We start from the raw sequence: 16,525 nt of genomic DNA on the forward strand, positions 1-16,525 counted from the left end.
CTTTACTAATAATCTAAAGGTGATTTTTTTTTTTAATAGTAGCTAAATCAGTATGCATTTTCTAGTTACCTTGTCATATCCTCTCAGCTTCAAGTCCATTTTTGGGAAATGATAACTTCACTTAATCTACAATCTCTTATTCTCCATTTTTGGGAAATGATAACTTCACTTAATCTACAATCTCTTATTCTCTAGTGACCAAAAAAGACTGAGGTTTTTAAAATGTTGTTTTAATTGTAGTAGCAACTAGAAGCCCAAACCAAAATTAGCACTTGGGTGTTAAGTTCTGTGCATACCTGTAACAACAGTCAGTTCTGGCCCTGAAAGATTTATTATTTAATAAGACAAAAGATGAGCAAAAGAAAATACCATCTTATTTCACACTTGGGAAACACTGGCAGAACGGCTTTGAGCTGTTTTGCTAAGAGTCAGCTGCCTTTGGCAGAGCAAACAAAGCAGTTTTCCTCATTTGCAGGCCTTGGTGAGAAGGCAAAACAACTCGCTTTCTTTCATAGTCGTGATTTTTTTATTTGGGAATATGGACTGAATTATCATCTCTACGCTTATGCAATAAAGCTACTAAATTATTCGTTATGGTCTACTCCTGCACAGTCAAATGAATTAAAACTCATGGAGACAGTATGACTAGGAACTTGTGAGTTACAGAGGTTGCTTTCCAAGGACAGAAAAAATGCTCCAAAAACTCTGTCAAGGACCACCCTAGATCACTACCAAACGAAGCTTAGAGCTAGCTCAGCCAGCTGAAATTATTTTAGAGGAGCTTTGAACACATCTGTGTGAAGATATGCTCATCGTTGAAATTCTGGAGCATCTGTCTAGGAAATAAGTACATTTGGGTAGAAAAACGAGCGCACCCAGCATCCCTGCGCTGTACAAGATAGGCAACAGAATGTGGCAGCACAGACAAAAGTCAAGATAGATGCTTCAGCAGAGCCGTCAGGGAGATGGGTACCCGGCCCCACAGATTTCATCATTCTCTCTCCCTTCCCGCAGCCTCAAAAGACAATATAGAAGTTACAGACGGATAAACAAAGAGGACCCTTTTGATATAAGTTTCTAAATAGGTATTTTTAGAAACACACCTATTAAAGGACCCTTCTTACGTCCCAGCAGAGAAATTCCCATGTAAGAAAAAGGGCCTTAAATGATACAGTAACAGTATTTCATATTGATACATTGCTTACAACTTAAAAGTCTTCATAAACAAGACTATGAAGTAACTAAATATTACCACCATTGTGTCAAGATGGACAGGAAACAACAACAGCGGTTAAGTGACTTCTAAAGAAACAGAAGGAATAAATGCTTGAAACATGACCTCAATTTGGGGATTTTGATTTCAAGGGGCCTGAAATGGTGTTACCTCCCAGCAGACAGACACTGCTCCGGTAAAAAGGTGATATGCATTCCTGATTCTAACTGTTCAACTGCATGCCTACTTGTTTGTGACACAGGAATGTAGGTTAATTGTATTATTCAATCTTGGATTGCTGCTGTTGGATTGATCTTGGCAGCTGTGGCAAGATCACATTTTGCAACCTACCATCTGCAAGAATGCAACTACATGCAACTCATCTTTGTCTGTGGCACACTTTGATATGCTCTTCATGGGGCTGTATGCCTAGACCATGCAAATGAAAACTCAAATAGAGACTGCAGCAATCTACTATTAAGTGGATTTCACGTGAACATCACTTGATACTGTGATACAGGGAATTCCCATGGTATTGATTTTAACATTGATTTTAAGAACCCTTGCAACATCTGGGACCTAGTTATCTCAAGGACTCTCATAATCTGGACTGTTAGTAGAGGGAGAGGTCATACAGGGACTCAGCTTGGTTCTATGTGGGAAGAGCAAGAACTTGCAGTGGGCATTCCCTCCCTCCACCTGCACAGCCTGGATGTGCTGCACTTCAAAACACTCAGCGTAAGTTTTTCTTCAAGGTTTTGGCTAAGCTAGAAGATGAGTTGAGAGCTGGAAAGGATTTCTGTGCTCTCTATCTGTGATATGCATTTATTTATGAATGGGGACTAGAGGGGGGAAGATGGTGAGAGACCTTTCCATTATACTAAGCGATTGCAGCGTGAAATTAAATCATACAAGAGCTCAAAGGGCACGGAGTAGCCACACAGGTACATTTACAGATAAAAAGAAAAAATGCTGATAAATATTTCCCCTGATCAAGGTTTCCTCTTAGGAACTTGTAGTAACCCAGCTCACAACGTGAACCTTCTCTCCAGCACACACCGTACATAAAGGAGGAGTTTCCCCACATGATTTCATACTAATTACCTACAAATAGTCATACAAGAAAAACCTCAATCCACTCATGCTCTTTACAGCCGTGATTAGCATTTTCGTTTCAGAAGTTCTGAGTGACATTGCTTGCTCGGAATTCATTACTCAATCTCCCTGCATAATGCATGGAAACTCACTGCTAGCATGTCAGATTACACAGCACCTTTACGTAATGCCCAGGGCACCTTGCAGCTGCCTGCAGCTTCCCAGAAGATTGTCCATACACCATTACAGCTGTTCCATGAATGTTTACGGATAGATCACAACAGCCTGGTGAGGCATGTAGGACATTTTAAATGCATGTTTTTAGGTTACAAGAAAAATGCAGCGATTGCTCCCAGTGAACTCACAAAGCTTCAGGACATGTAGATAGCTGGTTTGTCTGTGGGTGGGTGGGTGGGGAGGTGGTTTGCATACTCATGAAAGAGTATTAAGATACAGCAAAGTTACGGGAGCCCTTCTATCTTCTAAAACACAGAATTTTCAGTTACAACAGAACTTGAAATTTATAAGGATCAGTTCAGTTTATTTACCTGTGAAGTATCACCTCTGGGCTGAGGAACAGTAATAAGGTAATAACATCAGAAATACTTTTAGAATTGATTAGTCATGCTACTTCATCTTGCATGAGTAAGAGGAGTCTGGAACTTGGGATGATCTTACTGAAAATGGAATTGCCCAGGAATTACTCATCAGAGGAGACTCTCAGCAGCTCCTTCCTGAGGACTGGAAGTCAGCACCGCGTTGGCCTCCCCTCCATGCTGAGAGGCTGTTGCAACACCCACTTGCATGGAAACCTGCATCTGTTCTCTCACCACTACCAGCTCCTGTCGTGCCTCTTCTTTTCTCTCGCTGTGACTCCATTGACCAGGTCTTGTTTCTGTGATATAACAAATATATAACGGATAAAACCAAAACCAGAGGAGTACTCACACTTCCTACAATCACTGTCAAGAACACTAGAAAATGCAGCCAGGTGAAAGAAAGGGGAAGAACATCACACATTTAGCATTTTAAGACTGAAAGGATGGTAATACCACATTCTAGGTTGAGGTGCATTTTAGAAAGTAGTAATACTTGCAACTCAAGTGGGAAATGGTTGCAGTGTTCACAGAGGCACAGGGCCATGTGGGACCCACGGTCCCATGCAGCACATCACCAGCAGTGTCCCAGATTCCCAACTATAAGTTTTTCATTCTCCATCCCTGCTAAAGTACTTTGTTTTTTTGACTTACTTTCTCATGGGTCTTTGGTTCAATTTGGTCCCTTTTCTGATCTTTTCTCCTCCCCGATATTTAGCAGCGTTCTACACGATTATTTTCCTTACATTGTCATGTCTTCATGACCTTTCTTCTCCACCCTGTTTCTCAAGAGCTCTGTTTTAATCAGATGCCTGGTAAAGCCTTGGTTTTTCCTTGAATTTGTCTTGTGTATAAATCTTAATGATGACTCTTTGAGGTAACCGCTGCCTCGGTACCTTGTAAAAGATGATTTATCCTGTCTGCACTAAACTAATTCTAACAATAACCATAGTTTTGAGACATGCTTTTTAGTTGTGCAACTTCACAACAGGAGTTGAAAGCTAAAAATGGTCAGATAGCATGAGTTTGAACAAGAATCACCCAGAAATTAAAAGCTTCACAGATGTAACGAGACTAAAAAAATTCCACCAGTTTTTCTAATGAACAATTCTGCTGGAACCTCACAACACAGAATCTCTCAGATTCCTTTCTGCTTTTTTGCAGTTTCACTACAGAAAGGATTGCTTACCATCAGCATATAACAGCATTACTGCATTAGCTAGCATGGAACATTATGACATACTTACGTGACATAATTGCATGTGACAATCATCTGAATACACAATGTCCCACCAACTTAGCTAACAAGTTGTCAGATGCAAATTAACATGTGTCACATTTACAATTGAAGAACATCATTTTTGGGGATAATTAAATGTTTGGTGAAATACTTAAAAAGCTCAGGGTAAGAATTTCTATCAACGTTCAGAGGAGTTAGGAGTCTAGGTTTCCTTAACTTTTAATTCTGTCTCAGTGTCACTCCTGCATGTTTTGCCATCAGTTTGATAGCGGCAATATGAAAGTAATGCTTCTTCCCAGAGGGACCATCATTGATAATTTAGAAGGGAAAATTGCTAGTCAAATAGGATTTCTTGTGAAGCAACATATTCTGCCTAAGTTCATGAATGGCTTATTTTCACCAGTCACTAATCAGTCCGGTACATGGGTAAGTCCAAAATGCACTGATTTTGCATGTCTTAAAAATGTACAAAATGTACATTCTGAGAAATGCAGAAGCAACGAACAAGGAAAAAATGAGCATTGATTATAAATTTGAAACATAAGAGTAGTTGGTGAAAATTTGAATCAATTTAAATATGCATTAAAACCCCAGTAAGATTTCTGCTCCAGCATTTCCTTAAGTAAGTGTAGGGTATTTCAACAGTTTTTGCAAACCAAATGAAGAGGGAAAAAAAGAATACAACCCTAACAACAGTCTAAATACTTAAAAAAATATTTCACTTTTTCTAGTGTTTGACTAGTTAAAATTAATTAACAACCTGTCTCCATGTTCACAATAATCAATGCGTGAAGAAGGTGACAAATGAAACTAAACATTCCAGAATAGTTCAACAAAATCCAAAAAAACAACATCATGAAACAACTATGAACAAACAGCAAAGTCTAGACTGTAAGATTCAATTAAAAATGTAATTGGTCAAAATTCTGACCTAGGGGAAAAACAGAATTAGTAATCCCAAAACTCTTAGAATGTCTAATAAAGCCAAAAGAGTGTAGAGAAACCAGTGTATTTAGAAGTGGTAGATCCTAGTGTTTCTGGAGAAGCTAACTTTACGGTGTGTAACTGGATCTGTCAAAAACTATAGTGAGTTCAGTAAATGGAAAGATACTGGACAAATGAAGCAGACATATTCAATAAACAGGGGAAGGAACTACTATGAAGCAAATTCACTCTATCCCAGCCAAAACCAGCACACTCGTCTGGTGTACACACTTAGAAAAGAGAAGGTTTTTAACAGAAGGATAGACTTAAATAGCAGACAACCATTTATTATGATCTAGGCAAGGAGTTTCTGGAAATGCAGATGAACTATGTAGCAAACAAACCAGTAAGTTCATCTGTACCATGCTGTATGCTAACGCCTGTAGGAGTCATGACGTAATTGCTGTTTGCATGCTTTATAAATGGAATTGCGTAATTGATTAGGTTCCTTGTGGACTATTTTTATGTTCCCCTGGAAAATTCTGTAGACTGATGGAGACAAGACACCTCAGCAGAAGATTTCGGAGGTCTGTCTGATACAAGAAAAAACCTGTATTCCTTTTAGAGAGAACAAATGCGAGTAGTGCATTGACACAATGACAGACATTAGGAATGATATCCTACATAAAGTCAGTAGGATTTCAGTGACACAGAAAGTGGAAAACTGTAATAAGGTGACATGCTGGTAATAATTCAAAATGTAAAAAAGAAAGGTAATTGTCCATGACTGGAAGTTCGCAATACAGGAAGATTTGTACAGACTTGGAATTTAAGCAGATAAGAAGGAAGTGGGTTCTGGTTAAACAGACGTACAAGTAAAAGACTAGGTACAGAAATACAAAAATACGTTAATTAGTTTTAAAGGGAAAGAGAGAAGAATAACAAATGAGAGCATTATATATAGCATATCAGGCGAGAGTTGTACAACTGTTTTATATGTTGTCTAGCTTACTTTAAAGGAAAGCAAGCAGCTCTATTTACACACAGCAGTCCCATCCCCATTGTCCAAGGAGGAAAAAAACCAGGGGATCCTTCTTCCATGTTTCTGTTTTCAGTCTCTTGCTCCTGTAGAAGGCATGATGAAGTGCATGGCAACAGAATATGAAGTGCACAACCAAAATGTGATTCAGAGATCCATACTGATTAGGAACAGTAGAGAAAAAATGTAGGGAAGTAAATGTGTTCTGAAGTTGTTCAACAATTGATAAGCACACTGATAAGGAGAGGAGTCATAGACAGATACTCATGTAGGTGGCTGCCTGGAAGCACACATGGAGTGCATGATGCACGGAACACACTGCCAGAACGCGGGACGGGAGACACCAACATCCACTGGATGCACACATGGATACCTATCCTGGGGTCCTCAGGTGACATCTGGGAGAAACTCCACTTTCAGAATTGTCGTAGCCTTCCCAAAAGTAAGCTTGAAAAACGTACAGCACTTCAGGACATCACTCGAGCTCTTCGTACTTTTCTCCATCTGTGCAGTGCCGAAGCGGGTTTGCACAATATCTTGCTGACACTCCTTGGGAGCTTCCAGGAAAACAGAACACCAAAACCGAAATATTCATTAATTATCTGCTGGAATGGATAACTATTTTTTCTGTTTCACTACTGGGTGCACTGTAACTTAGTTTTATTACGTTATCCTAAAAGGCCATTGTAATGGGTAGTGCCAGCAAGAAAGGCAGAAGTTGAGAGTCGGAAACAAACGATTTTTCCCAATTTTGAGAAAATAAATCTCTAGTCTAGATTTTTATATATGTATCTGTATATACACTTGTGCGTATCTCAATCACCAATAAGGACTTGTGTTCTTGTGGAGCTGTGGAGTAACTGCTGTATCTCAATTACATGCTTGTATAGATACTCGTATTCTGAAAGGGTTAGGTTGTTCCTATGTATTTGAATGCATTTCAAAGGCGGGTTTAGACTGAACACTTCCACAAATGCCATATATAAATACAGAGACACTTGGTAATTCTCTGTTATAACAAGTTCTCAGAAGCAAAGTGACCAGCATCTGTGGCTGTGGCTAAGTATGGGTGTAGAACTCTGCTGGGACAGGACCTGTGTGTGCCACGGCTGTTGTTGATATGACCCTCTGTGTATTCCTTGTGTCACTATTCAGTCTGCTTACAGTTAAACAGGCAGATAAATGAAGCAGACTTTGTAACTCAAAGGCTGCATTTTGAAACCAAGTCCTTCAACTTTAAGATGGGGATGCATTAAAAAAAATCATCTCATTTTAGTCATCTTCCAAGGTCACTAATTTCACTTTAATGACAGGCTCCAATTGAAAGAAAAGTATCAAACTCGTGAGAATTTAAAACAAAGCTAACCATCTACTGTTTTGGATGTTTAATCCCTCCACATGTGCCAACACCAGACAAGCCCTCCTTTCCTATTTTTCGTATCATGCGAAGATTTCATTTCAAAGTAGTTATTACTTGTTCAGGTGATACACAGCGCCCTGCGTACTGAACTGCAAGTCACCAATACCTTGGCTCAGCAGGGACTTTTTTCTGTGTGATCCTGTGCCTATCAGTAAATTTGCATTCATAATCTTTTATTCTGTGTCTCTTCCAGGGTGATTCACACCTTTCTCTTCCTGCAGCAGGTCCTGCTCCCTGAAAAAGTACATCCTGCACAACTGCTTTCCGCATTAACGCAAGCCAGGGAGGGCAAAGGGGAGGTTAGTTGTTTCAAAAAGAAACTCAGAATTTACAAAGCAGCTGCCAATTAGCCAGACCTTAATTTTGCAGATTTATTTAGGAAAAAAAAAATTAACATGAGCAAATGAGAATACTTCAGTGTTACAACAGAGTATATAAATGTCTAGCAATAGTCAAATAATTTGATCTTTAAATACAAAATAACCACATGAACACCTAATATACAGGTTTCATCTGAATACATATTTATTAGATAAATATTAGGTTGTCACATCATCTAACTACATACAGTTTTGCAAGACTAAAAATCACAATTATTTTTTCTGACCAGTTTAAAGTATGAAATGATTGCATTGTACTGTACATACAATGTACAAACAAAGACAATGGCCATTTTTGCATGTTACTTCAGATTGTACTTTTTTTTTAATTCTCCTCTGATCGTGATATCAAAAATTGTACAAAGTATGAATTTGGTTACAATTTTTTTTTAATCCCCTTATTTTTCTTCATTATTTCTGTAGCACCCTAAAAATACACAGGTGATAGACTAGTACACGTAAGCTAAATATTACATGTAGGTAAAACAAAACAAAACAAAGGATCAGAGTATATTACAGAAGTGAAAGTGAAACAAATGCTGAGACTCCACAAACGCTAACAAACAGGATTCATTTTCCACATAAGATGGAGCTTCAAGCTTTTTTTTTTTCCTGCGAAATAAAAACAATGCACATTCCAAGGAAAATGAATGCATTTCTGTTAACATGTCTCTATTTGTCATTTACATATGTACAGCTGTCCCTTGAGTCTCCACTGCAGACATTGGCGTGTATCAGTCCTATAATAATGTCTTGGCAGCAGAACTGTAGATCTCTGTGGGTTCTTTCCCAGATGAACTTCCATAGGGAAACAATTAAAAAGTAAACAAACAAAAAAAGAAGAATAAAAATACTACTGGAATTTCATATAATAATTAAGCTTTAAAAGAAATGACTGTGATTACCCTATTTGCTAGGTTTTTTTCTCTAAACTTTAATACGGCAGTGAACAGATAAAAAAATAACTAAATTTTCATTTAGAAGCTTTTTCATACTGACTCCACTATACAGTACCTGATTTTAGCTGACAGATAAGTTTTACAACTGTCTCAAACGTCCAACATTTGGGTGATAGGTAAAAATCGCATTTTGTCTCTTAAGTTCTGCTTAGAAACCAAATGTTTCTGTGAGTTTAAAAATGTCAACCATCCACTTTAATTCTCTATTACTGTACAAAGCAGATGCAAACACTGCTCCAAACATATTGCTAATATCTAGGGGGGTTTTTTTCCCTTTATGTTTTCCAACAGGTACTTTTAAATTATACATTTTAAATATTAGCAGTTAGCAAAAGGTCAATCCTTAACATACCTGCTTTAAAATACTAATGTTGTGTTTAAGAGAAAAATCACTTCAGGTGACTAACTTAGCTGCTCAGGACTCAGTGGAGGGTGGAACATTAAATAGAATCAATTAAAAAAAAATCTGAGCAACCAGTTCCAACTAATAATGAGAAATCTTTTTATTCCCAAACCTATGGCTTAAGAAACTTCCACACCCCGCCCCCCCCCCCCCCCCCCCCAAACCCCCCAAACTCTAAGGGCATAAAGTCAGTTCATCATTAGCCACCCCTGCAAATGACTTCAATAACTATATAAACAATGCAGCAAAAATACGTGGGGAAACTACTACAGTAAAATGGCTACAAAACACATCTGTAACTGAAGAACGGTCTTTCCTAGGAGTTGTGTGATGGCAGCACCACACCGCAACCGTGTTACCATGTATTACACCAAGGTATCTTTCATACTCTGCAGAGATCCTCTACAGGTTGTCAAGCCTACATAAGAAAAAAGACACTTCTAAGCAGAATAAAATACACTATACTGTTTCCCTCCCCCACCCACCAACATCCCTAAATGTTACAGTGCCCCAGTTTCAGAGACCAGAGCACCAGTATAGTGATATAAATATGGTACCTTACATACTTGCTGCTTGCCTTAGTGCATCTTTACCTGTTCAGACAGCTGGTCCTAGGTGTTCTGCTCACGTGGGCAAACAAACAACATCTCTGCCCTTACCAGCCCACAATCACCCACAGTCAATGAACATCGGTTGGTTAGTTGGGGTTTTTTTTGCCCTAGGCAATCACTTCTTATGTTTCCATGACAGAGCTGGGCTGTGATTGTCCAGGTACTGCCTGATGTATCAATTCATTCATCACATAAATGGATATGAAATTTGGGCTAATTTATCAAAGAAAATGGGGGGAAAAAAGAAAAAAACCAACTCCCTTATTCTGTTAAAGAACCCTTAATTTTCTTTTTTAAAAAAGGACCCATATTTTTCTTCAGACAAGGTATTTAAAAACACCAGCAAAAGTATAACCAGATCATGAAAATGTTGAATATTATCAAAGACGATACTAAAATATTCACAAAGATATTTACAATAGCAATTCTTAAAATAATTGATTTTGCATAATGAACAGCGCCTTTCTTAAAAAAACTTGAAACAGGAAAAATATAAGTGTGGGACCATCTCTACATAATATGTTTGACAGATTCAATACTCCTACTGGAAAATAAAAGAACTAAACCGCCATTTCCTTTAATATCTACAGCAAGGTGCTGCTGACTAGCATATATATATCATGACGCATGTACAGCAGTAGTGGGAAACGTTAACAAAAAGAGCAAAATAAAACAAAAACCGCAAAGAATTTACAAATATGACTTTGGTGGGGAAAGCAAATCCAGAGTCGTAAGCACGGAGCATGCCATTTACAGCACTGCAAACTAAACACAGAGGGCTAGGAAGCTATCTAGTCAAACCGACAGGAACAACCAAAATTTTGCCTGGCACTTCAGTTTAAAATGTATTGTGGCGAGCAAATGAAGGGTGTTTGATTGGATTTGGGATGACGAAAAGGAGCAGGGTCAAAATTGCTTTAGTAACAAAAAGAAACGAAACCAATAACTGTACAGTGGGCAAAAGCTGAAATGTTGCACCACAAGGGCAAAGTTGGCACACATGCACTTCTTACACAGCTACTGTACATCATTTATAAGAGAGAGAAAGAGAGAGAGAGAGACGAAGAGCACAGAAATGGGCACAGAAGCAATAGGAAGCTCATGCAGGAGCAGCAACCACACGAGAAGCACAGATCACAGGGGCAAGACAGTGATTGTGGCAGCAGGGTCTCTTGAGGGCAGTAGCAACCTACTGACAGTTACTTATTCTCCCCACGCCCAGTCCTTCAGGAGAAAGAGCTCATCCCGGCAGCCAAAGTTTAAAAAAAGAAACTGAAGGAGGAGAAAAGAAAAAGGCTGAATTATCTGTAACAGTCATGAAAACGGGCCGCAAAGCAAAACAAAAATGAAGCTGTACAATGTCTGTCCAATGTCAATGCCCCTTCTCAAGCCGATTATTAGAAATAATTATGCAGATAGTGATGTTACTCTCCCCCCATCCTGCAATGATTTCCTGGCTGCCTTCAACCCAGCTTGTCTTACTATGTATTGTGCAGTACAGACAGTGACACAAATGCTCGGGGCACCGAAGGCTGTAGGTAATAATCAGGAACAGTTTGGTTTGCACCTCCCCTCCCTCTCTTTTCCATTCTGTATGGCATACATGGCAAAAAGATCTATTACAGCGATCACAACAGCTGGATGTTAATGCAGCCACAAACGTTACCTATTTGAAACCAAAACCACAAAAAAAAAAATCCCTAAACATTGCAAACTTTTTTTTTTTTTTTAAATTTTTTCCTGGGTGTTTCCAATCAGTGTGTTTGGCCAGAGGAATCCTCTGCAGAGAGGTGGTTAAGATTCCTGCGCTTGCAGAAATACCAACACCCACGGCTACAGCCTGGATATTCTCAGGACTCCGTTACTGAAGTCGCATTCGCTAAATTGCTGGCTCCCTCTGACAGGCCTGTATGTCTTCCCTATCTTTGCCACTTGACTGGAGGATTTGTGCTTTTTTGAGCTTTGTATGTGTTTCTGTTTTTGTGTGTGGCCAGGACAATCACTCCAACGCAAATCTGTGGTTGGAGGGGGGCAGAGAGGGGAGGTGGGGTGAAGGGAGATACAGTTTCAAAAAAATGGAAGAACACGCGTTGGAAGGACACTCTGAGACGGGTCAGTTAAAGACAGTTCCGTTTTGTTGCCTTGTCTTCCCTTGCCAAGATTCATTTTTGCCAAGATACTTCACACTATGTTTATCACAGAACTCTCTCTCTAGAGGATGAAAAACAAATGGGGTTTCCAATAGCTGCACAACTGTCTATGCTTCTTTGTCACGTGTAGCACGGCAGACTCGGAGATTACTGCATTTATTTATTTTTTGTAATTTTTTCTCCCGTCACTTTCGCAGTCTTTGAAGCTGACAAAAGCAGTTCTGAGATGAAGAAAGCAGGGAGTGCACCATTGGATCAAGTTGTGAGTTTTTTTTCTTCTCTTGTGGAAAAGGAGTGTTAAGATTCCTCGCTGTGCAGCCACACACATGTGAACAAGTGAAAGGGATGGGAGAATACATATGGTTTCAGTTGTTCTCAAAGAGAGACAGAAGGTCATCATTGCTATTGCTTGGCAAATCAGGAGGATCCAGGTACGAAAGCAGCTCATCTGGATTTGTGAGTTCTGGAAGCAGCTATAAAATACAAAGATAGAAGGAAAATTACAGCTAACAGAAACACAATTGAGAAAAAAAGGGATTAAACACCACACATTCCAGGAAACTGCCTTTCATATGTATATATCCAAATAAATCCGAAGGCAGTGACACAAACCTAACACCCTAAGACGATGCAGTATCCACTTGTTTGTGAAAGTCTGTGTTACTCAGTTTTCACCTGTGAATTACATTCCCATCTCAATTAGGGTTTCTCAATCAACCTCCCGATCACAAAAGTTCATCAATAAACAAAGTATATTTCCTGGCTAGTGATACTGACAAAAGCTTCTCGATAAATGCTCGTTACGTGCGTTAGTTTCATATAAAACATTGAATAAAAACTTGAAACATGCAGTTTGAGTAATACATATTTGAGCTTTAAGGTAGATCAACAAAGACTGGTCTGACTTGCACACGTCAGTGTGATGACCAACCGAAGCCTGCATCCCTGTAGGAAGAGGCACCCCTCAGCTCACCCCTCAGCCATCCTCTTAACGCCTCTGTGTGCTGATGTAAGCTCTGGGGCAGTGAGCTGGAGCAGGGAACTCACCCAGGGTTAAAACTAGCCCAGAAAGAAGAAAAAAAAAAAAGGGGGGGAGGAAAAAACCCCAACTGAGAAGGAGTGTGGGGGGAGGAGTGGCAAGGCAGGTGGGTGACTCCTTTTCCTCTCTGTGGCAGAGAGTTTACAGCGATTGGAAGTACTTACTCAACTACAGCATTATATACACTTGCACACATTTTAAAGGGTCAGGGGCATAACACCCCATCCAACCGAAGTTGCACTAATCTCCACAATGTTTTAAAGTATCAAAAGGAATAGTTGGGGGAGTCTGATTTAGATTTTCATTAATACTATGTTTCAAATTTTCAAAATTTTCTTTTTCCAACCATCACTCAGATTCTTTTTGATCTGACAGATAATAAATTGTAACTCCTGGGTTACGTACCAGGCAATGTTTTCTGCTTTATTCTGCATCTCGCCATATCCTAGTCAAAAGTAGAAGTGTTGTATATAAGAAACAGCAGAGGAGAATTTGTAATAAACCCCCTTTATATTCAATGTTGTGTTAAAGCAAAGACAGAAAATTATGGACTGCTTTAACAAGCTTAATAGTAGGTATGAGAAATTAATTTTAAGTTGTTCTGTGTTTTCAAATACTCTAAAACTAACAGCTTGACTGCATCCCATTTAGCATGTAAATATTGTATTTATATGCTTCTACTACTCCTGTGCAAATGCAGCTTCATCTTCTAATGTTATATGGATGAACATACTTTTCAATAAGCTAAACATGAAACGCAGAAAGAAGTTTATTACTTCCTAAGCATTTCGAAAAAAAATGCAACGTCAAGTTTACATAAGCAGAATCTCCCAGAGGAATGGTTTTCTTAAAATACTGCCTCCTTTTATTCATGGTGAAAATGCTATTGCCATAGTACTAGACTAAAGATAGGCGGCTTTTAAATGTATTTCACCTGCTACCACAATTTTTTGTGCATACCTAGTACAGAAGCCCAAAAGAAAACTGCAGTCCCACCCAGTGTGTAGAAAGTAAAAAATGGTTGAATTTGTCCTACAATTTTACAACCCAACTCTTAAAAATTTAACATAATGTCTCTGAGACTCATTCTTGTATACAGGGTTTTTTTTTAAAATTTTTTTTAGAAAGGTGAACTTTTTAAACAATATGCTCAGCATCTCTGAAGATGAAGTCTTCTAAGTTTTGAAGGTGACCTCATCTTGCTTTGGTCAGAGGGGCCAAGCAGCACAGCCTGCCTTCTGCCCAGCTGGTGTGAAAACCAGAGACCTCAGAACAGACTTGCTGGGCACTGAGGGTGCTGTGCTGGAGCAGAGATGAGAGAGAGAGGAGCAACAGGGACTGCGAGGGGGCAGGGGCGATGGGGGCAGAAGCTACAGGAACGTGCCAGGCTTAGAGGGAGAATTTGCAGAGGTGTACCCAGTGCTCTCGAAGCGAATATTTGAGAGGTCTAACCAGTCATTTGATTTTGTGCCTCTGTTGCCTGAGGTACAACTGCAGATCACCTGTATCTATACCTGTATCTATAAGAGATATATCCTTTAACACAGATTAAACCTTAGACTGCATCGCACTGAAGTCCTAAAGAATTAATGTGACTGTGTCAGTAAGGGAGCAGACCAAGTTGCCCATGGTACAGTCCCCTGTTTGGTTTGCTGCATGGGACTTTACTCAGCCTGGTTCCACAACACAGCCATTGAAAGTTAAACCCATTAAAATAATCCGTCTGATCGTGACTGAGCTCACAGATATTTCAAAGAATTATATTCCCCACACTGTACAGCACTTGCCTTCTCATTTAGCTAAGATGATTTCAGCCTCCCGTTAAGAATCCAGCATGCCTCCATCCATGATAACCATGGTACTATGATAAATGTACAGGTTTTTCTACTTTGCTTTTCACTGAGGAATGAGTACCTGACCCGCAACGGCATACTTAATGTTGCTTAAATATTTGAAGAAAAAAATGACATTTTTATTTCATCTATTAATATTGCTCATACAGGGTCCTTAAGGGTTCAGAACTCTAATTGCCACATGAACTGTCGTTCCCAAAGGATGTGCACGTGACCGTGTTGTGTGAAACAGCAGCAGTCTGGTCCAGATAGAAGTTACTCCACCGACCACTGTTCCTGTAACTGGAGCATCCATCCCTCCCCTAACCCCTTCCCTCCCCTCTGCGAGGCTACCTGCTGGCACAGTGCTCGTGTGTGACAGGGAAGACGTAAGTATACAGCAACAGTAAATACAGATATAAATCGAAGGCACAGAGGTGAACATTTCTCCAAGAAAATTACACTGTGCAGCAGCAGACTTTGGAACAGACAAGATACACATACAGGAATGCACAACTCAAATGAAAATCCAATCCTAGTGCTAAGGAATTTGTATTTCAGGAGGTAAGTGGTTAACCAGAGAGATACCTCAGCTAATTCACTTCCGATTCCATTGAATGGATGGTAAGAGACAGAAGATTACTTTTGTCCTTAAAACTAGGTTTATCTTTGCTTAGTTGTGAGCTGCCTCCCATAGTGGCTACAGAGACGAAAGACATCCTTGTTGTTTATTTTCCTTTGTGGTGTACCGGGAAGAAGAATCTGTGCTGCTGAGCTACCCGCAGGAGCAGGTATGGATGGGCACAGCCTGTTTTTGGCCACAGGGAGCAGGGACAGTGCCGCAGGGTGGGCCGGCACAGAATCCTGTCCCAATGGCCAGGGCATGCTGCAGGGCTTGGTGTGCAGCTCGCTTGGCATAGCTCCACCACAGTCAGAACCACACACAGCTGCATCCTTCCTCTTATTCAGGCACTGCGATGGCTTCAGGGTCTAGATGAGCACACAGGAGCCCCCGTCCAGCGATGAGGGGGAAGGGAGGAGATGGCTCCCAGCCTGCTGCCTGAACTGCCATCTGAAGAAACACCTGCCTTGGTGCTAGGAAGAGGCTATGGCTCGCACGCCATGCAGCTGCTCAAACCAGATCCATTCTCCCAGCAAGCCAGGAGCGCCCTGTCACCTTGGCTGCAGCACCTGTACCCATGTACCAAAGCATGAAAGGATGGCATGTGCTGTGGAAGAAGCTCCCCGTCCCCGTGCCCTCCCCATCCTCCCACCACGATGCGAAGCACACGCTATGGCAGGCAGATGATAGTATGACACAGACTTACATCCAGCGAGGGCTCCGGCATGTCGGGTGCTCCCTGTCCACCAGCCTGACCCTCTAAGGCTGAGGAGGGATTAAAGGTCAGGTCACTGTGTGGATGGTTGCTAGAAGCGGCCGGGGGCGGCTGCCGGGACTGCTGGGTAGGAGGCCCGCTGTGATGTAATGGCTGCCCTGACTGGCTGCTGGGGTGAGGGACGTGCAAACCTTGCTGCATGGAAGTATGGGACTGATCAGTGCTGCCGGGATGAGGGATCTGCGGAGGAGGAAAAAAGCAGGAAAAGAAAGTGAGGCCACAAGGTA

The 16,525-nt window shown here is 40.5% G+C and overlaps 1 protein-coding gene across 1 annotated transcript in view; it reads right to left on the reverse strand.

Moving 5' to 3' along the window:
* Positions 1-11,855: 11,855 nt before the first annotated feature.
* ZMIZ1 (zinc finger MIZ-type containing 1) overlaps positions 11,856-16,525 on the reverse strand; it is a 159,031-nt gene continuing 154,361 nt past the window's right edge. The window contains exons 19-20 of the mRNA XM_059821143.1: positions 16,230-16,478; positions 11,856-12,503 (exon numbers count right to left, since the gene is read on the reverse strand). Of these exons, the coding sequence (XP_059677126.1) occupies positions 12,396-12,503; positions 16,230-16,478 (357 nt within the window). The 3' untranslated portion in view covers positions 11,856-12,395. The remainder of the gene's footprint in view (positions 12,504-16,229; positions 16,479-16,525) is intronic.

This window comes from Gavia stellata, chromosome 9, assembly GCF_030936135.1.
Source record: "Gavia stellata isolate bGavSte3 chromosome 9, bGavSte3.hap2, whole genome shotgun sequence".
NCBI lineage: Eukaryota > Metazoa > Chordata > Aves > Gaviiformes > Gaviidae > Gavia > Gavia stellata.